This window comes from Diplotaxodon limnothrissa, linkage group LG12 (assembly GCF_057381915.1).
Source record: "Diplotaxodon limnothrissa isolate DT_005_m linkage group LG12, D_limnothrissa_male_GT1.1, whole genome shotgun sequence".
Lineage (NCBI taxonomy): Eukaryota > Metazoa > Chordata > Actinopteri > Cichliformes > Cichlidae > Diplotaxodon > Diplotaxodon limnothrissa.
In genome coordinates, this window is record NC_140607.1 from 5,226,978 (window position 1) to 5,232,959 (window position 5,982).

At 45.5% G+C, this 5,982-nt stretch overlaps 1 protein-coding gene across 1 annotated transcript; it reads right to left on the minus strand.

Moving 5' to 3' along the window:
* Window positions 1-663: 663 nt before the first annotated feature.
* On the minus strand, window positions 664-2,301 carry LOC146620745 (ribosomal biogenesis protein LAS1L-like). Its single transcript, XM_085367837.1, has one exon. The coding sequence runs from the start codon at window positions 2,299-2,301 to the stop codon at window positions 664-666; it is 1,638 nt and encodes a 545-aa protein (XP_085223963.1).
* Window positions 2,302-5,982: the final 3,681 nt, after the last annotated feature.

The window sequence follows — 5,982 nt, forward strand, 5'->3', positions numbered from 1 at the left end:
GGGCCTCCAGGATCCTCACCCCCTGTGGTCGCCGAGATCTTCTGCAAAGGAAACAAAACACCTTTTCCTGCATCTCCCTAACTTATCATAGTTGGGACTCTTTAATCAAAAGCCTTATCCTAATTATGTTCTTGACTTATAGACTTGTATTTATATATATTCTTCAACGTTACTCATCATTTTACCACTCTCTTAAAACGCTGACACTAACTTCATTTTAAAACCTCACATTTCCTATGTTATAACCTGTTTTTGATATAGCCTTTTTATTTCATTTTGCTCCTTTTAATGTAACAATACCTTATAATTCTAGTTTATCAGACTTAATCAAAACCTATGCTTTCCTTCCTTTGGTCCTTCTTTAAATCAGAACATTTTGTCTTCTGAAAGTTTTATTTCTGCTTCTGCCAACATGTTTAGTTAACGAGCTCGACTGGACAGAAACAATCACAACTGCTGAACCTGCACTGTGCTCATGGTTAAAATTCCACAACATTTTGTCTTCTGAATATTGTATTTTTGCTTCAAAACTGCTTCTAGCACAACAAGAGTCAGCGGAGGCTGGAATGACAACAACAACAACAATCTTGTGCTTAACATAAAACATTTACCATTTAACATAAAACAAAAAATAACACAAGTAACAAAAATAACACAAGTAACTTAAAAAAGCTTCAGTCCACATTTCAGTTTGTTGAGCTCGCTGTTGCTCCAGAGGAGGCCCTCAGCTGGCCGGGCTGGAGCCGAGGCCCCGGGGATGCTGCTACGTGTCGCGCTGCTCTCCAGCTCCACTGGCTGGTCAAACACAGTCATTATCGAATAATTGTCCACCATGAGGCACGACGGGTCGTCCGACTGTCCAGGAACTTTACCAAGGTCATAGTTCTTCCATGTGACGTTATCAGTGCACACCTGCCACGGAGAACCTCTGAGGGCAAGTGCTCTTTCAGCCTGCACGTCTGCCCATTTGCGGTCCTCACTTCTCTCCGAGTCCATCGGTGAGGAGTGTTGCATCTGGTCCAGCAGCATACTCACAGTATATATGGGCTGCTGCTGCTGCAGAGGTGTGCTGGCCTCTGAGCGCTCTGTCTGTGTGTAGATGGAGCAGAGCTGGAACAGCTTCTCTCTGGTTTCCTGAGGGGGGGGATGCTCCATGTCATCCAGGACTAGCTGGATCAGGTGAGGTGTGCTGATGCAGGGGGCATCCAGACATGCAGAGAGAAGCTGCTGCCACCTCAGCTTGATGCGGTTGATGAAAATCCTGTCCTTCATTCTGGCTTTCTTCTGCAACTTTGTCTCAAAATGATATTCAAATTTGTTGTTGTTGCAGAGGAAGACTTCTGAAATCCATGCAGAAATATAGAAACACCTGTGACCGTTGGGCTCTTTGCTGAGCAGCTTCAGTTCCACAAAGAGCTTCTCCAGGAAGAGGTGAATGAAAGACGAAGAGTTAAGCATCTTTAGCAGGGGCAGCCAAAAGCGCAGGAAGGTTTGTGGGACTCTGGGCTCAGTGGGACTGGCACTGTCAGATGTTGCACAGCCTAATGCTTCCAGCTGCTCCATGGTAGGAACAAGAAAACCGTCTTCCAGCAGCACATCAATCAACAGCTCCCTGGACCCCAGTGCAAACTGCTTGATCTCACCCAGCAAACAACTCATGTCTGCTAAGGGGGCCTGCCACAAGCTCTTCCCCTTGTCTTCAGGAGACCCATCATCAAAAGCTTGGTACTGGTCCTTCTGAAAAGAGATCAGCAGCTCCCGAGCGTTTCTGCAGGCATCCACTTCTTTCTGCCTGGCAACGAGCTGCTCATCGGGGCCTCCTCCCAGCTGTCTGGACCAAAACTCCTGCTGGAGCCACTCCAGGGCCACCTTACATCCCTTTCGGCACCATTTCAAAGAAGGAAGAGTCCCATGCATGATTTCGTGCCTCAGATCCACCACCCACTCGGGGATGTTCAAGTTTCCAGCCAGTTGCCTCAGCGGCCGGGCCTTTCTCCCCTGCTGGCGATCCGTGATAAGATTAACAAATCTTACCAGGGCCGTCCCGTACATCAGGGTCAAGTCATCTCCGGTAAGCTGTCCGGACCGGTCCCGCACCTGGCAGCGCACGAGGTCTGCTGTGCAGTCCACGGCCACGGGAAAACTATCAGCGCACCTGGCCCTCCAAGCCGATATCCTCTCTAACGCAAACCTCTGCAGAGAGGAGTCCATCGAGTAAAGGTAGTCCCGAACCTGATCCCACTCCGCTTTGTTAAGCCAGGCTACCACATGGCGTGTTTTCTCAGAGCCCTTTTTATTCATTGTACGCGCTCCGGACCTCACGCTCAATCTCTCACTCACCGGGAAAAGCCGCTCGCCTCACGCAGAGACCACTCGCAGATTTATATGACAGAGGACCGCGTTCAGAGCTTCGAGTTTTACAGTTGCTTGTCGCACAGCAACCAGGAAATGACGCTAACGTTTTCTTCGGCTTCGTTTGTGGCTGACGTTCACCCTGCGGGCACGCTGACGCCACCTGCTGGATTGGAGGATGGAGCGATGGTTCTACAGAGCGCTTATTTACATGATGCTGGTCATAAACGAGCTTTCTTTGGCTATGGTCAATGGCGTGTCCAGCGGGGTGGCCTGGGGGGGCACAGGCCACCCCCCCAACCAGACTGGCCACCCCAGGTGCCACCCCAAAGGCAAAACAATAAAATTCAATCAAATATCAAATGTCCGATTATGTTTTCACGGTGACGCTCAGATATCCGAGTGTAAGTGAATGCAGCATCGGCTTCTGCGCTATGTGCATCACGTTAGCAAAGGTAGGAGAGCCAAGCACGAAAGACGTCACTGCAGGAAACAATTTTTCGGTGAAAGAAAATGAGGACAGAATAAATGTCCCGGTAAGTAATATTAAGTTTGTTGAGTTTAGTAAACTTCGGCGAAATTAGAATACCAAGGAAAAAATAACACGTAAAGAATTATTGCAGCCGTGGAATATTTCAGACAGTATGCTACAGAGGGGAGCTAACATAAGAGTTATGAGTTATAAGATGTAATCTAAGTCGTAACATTGCTGTATGGAGCTGCAGATTTGGTTGCAGGTTAACATAGCTGGACTGGCCATCGGGCTTATTTGACTTATTTTTTATTTTTTTTGTAACGGCATGAACAATGAGAGGTGGTGGATTGGCCAGATGCAGGTCGATGTGTAGAAATAACTCCGTTGTTTGGTGGTGGCTATGGCGGGGCTTCCACAGAGGCAGCAGGTGGATGAGGGAAGGGGAGGCAGGAGGAGAGCCCCGAGGCAGCCGCCAGTCCGAGTGTCAGGTGAACTGAACTTCAGGTAAGAAGTTATGACCTGCAGTCTATCTGGGTCAGATATGAACTAAGTTTAGGTGGAGTTTATTTTCGTTGTGCTGACTTTTTACTGTCAGTTGCAATAACTCATACTGCGTTCTAGCCAGCTTGGAGTTTTTATACAGCTGTTCGGTTGCTATGATGTTACTGATAGTGAACTTTATTTTATTCATAAGGTTAGTTAGTAGAGTTGCCAACGGCTCCTTAAAAAATGGAATGGTCCCTCAATCAGAGAAAATATTACACGTTTCGTGTTGAGCTGAGAAGAGACGCAGTTTGTCCCGAACTTCAGCTAGAATGGAAAAAGACACAAAGCTGGATTTATTCTGTCTTTACGCTGCACAGCTGCCTCTTCTCTCATCCTCCCTCTCCTGTTGCTACTTCAATCATGAAACTGATCGATGATCAGCTGATCGGCTTTTCTCTCTTATTTGTTTATCGCCCACTTTGCGCCAGAAAGACGAAACCAGCAGATGTCGCGCTAAACAACAGCAGCACGTTTAAGCTTGATCGGCTGTTGTTAGAATTTATTTAATATTAATTTCTAGTATCAGCTGATGTTTGCTGGAGCCACAGCTGTAAAGCTGCTGGTCATGATGTCGGTTTGGATATCTGGTGAGAGGGAAACGTGAAGACCACCCACCAGGATCCTTTTTTATGTAGCTGACAGCTGGTAACTGTGCAGGGGCGGGTCTAGCAAAGTTTTGCCAGGGGGCCAGGTAGGGCATTAACAGGGAAAGGGGGCACAAAGAAATACTTTTCTTTCCTATTCTCATTTAAAATATCTAGCTTTTATTAAATAATTATCTAAATCTTACAACCAAAGTTTTTATCTGACGTAAAATGTATAGAAATCATACATATACCAAAAAGACTGTACATCACTGTCACAACAGGGTTTGTTTTCATTCAAAGGCTTTATGGCTTTAATACCTGGTGGGTCGGTCTGTAGTCAAAATGCCCGATTTTCTGTCCCAGTCCAGCCCTGCAGGTTATACTGGCAGTGTCACCATGCCAGCTGAATGTATTTCATCATCAGCCAGTGTTGTTCTTTATCAATATTACCAAAGTTTACCATAAGGCAGCATAGAAAGTATTTACTTGCTTTCAGGTTTTATTCAAATATTAGTCTTTTCAGTTGTTTCTCCACTTTTTTCCTGTTTCAAAATCAAACACCAGTTTGTGAGAAGATTATCTTCTTTTTTTAACAGGCAGAGAAAGTTTTGCATTGGAATGGCTAATTTGTCAATTGTTTGCTACAAATGTTCGTATTTTAATATTCAAAAATGTTTTTGCCCAAAACATATGTGCAGTATATGTCAGTAAAAATACTATGCAAATATTGCTGTCCTTGAATGCTGAGTAAACACTGACAAAGCACTGATTGTATCTCTTGTACTTTATCAACGCAGTATCTAAAAACTTTGCACCGTAGTGGTTAAAATCTCATTCTAATAAGAGTTAAAAGTGCATTTGGTTATTAGGTTTTGTTACAGGAAAAATGATTCTATGTTTCTTTACCTTCTTTTAAATGTACAAAGATGCCTTTTGTCTGCCCTCTGTCTATGGTTAGATTAGTTTAGAATTATCTTTTTAGACTTTCCCAGCAAACACATCTTGTTTCTGGGACATATTGTTTTAGATTGTTTTATCTTCCCTAGCTCTCTGCTGACGAGACTAGCACCATATATGGAGTTGTTTTATTTTATCTGTTTATTATTTGTTATCCTGTTCTCACTGTCTCTGTGCTCTGTGCCTATAAAAATTACCAAGCCACTGTGCATGGTGTGAGTTGTTCTTAGCAGCTCACCCGTGTACACGTTTGATAAAGAAAGTAACTTTGTCTCATTGTGTCTTTATTTCTCCTGGGTCTTTTACAGAGTTTTCCCCCAACATTTCTTGGTCCTTCGGAGCCGGAGCACCTCCATCGTGTCCCATCTCCGTGACCAGTCCACGTTGTTCGCCTGTCAACAGCCCACACACCAGGTGTGTGGAAAAAGACCAAGAGCGTTAAATTCGGGTCTTGGCCAACGTCTTAGAAAGCGACCCACGGTGGTGGGGCCCGATCGAGGTGGACCAGACCCGGCGACACCAACCAGGTAGATACAGACACACTGACACAATCTTGCGTAAAAGCGTATTTTAAATTCAGGGAATTTAAAATAGCGAAAGTAGCTCGTCGCGACTGGAAGCTCCCCACCTCTGTGGGTTTAAAGTAGCTCGTCGGCTGGTAGCTTGGAGCTCGTCGACTGGAAGCTCCCCACCTCTGTGGGTTTAAAGTAGCTCGTCGGCTGGTAGCTTGGAGCTCGTCGACTGGAAGCTCCCCACTTCTGTGGGTTAGGTTTGGAGCTCTGGGTAGCTCCCCCAGCTGGGTCTAGACAGGGTCTAGGGAATAAGTAGCTCGTCTACAGAAAGACTGGCAGCTCCCCTTATGATAAGGGTTCCGATCGCGCGAATAGGTGTGAATGTGTGTGTGTATTGTTTTAATTAATGGAGCAAGCTGAATTTTCACGGTCCAATAAGAGACTGAGCTGCTCCTACTGTGTTTTTCTTTTACTACTATTCACTGACGTGCTGGTGAGTTGAGAGAACGGTCGAGTTCCGTCTCGTAAAGTTCACACCGCTTTTGGAAATAGT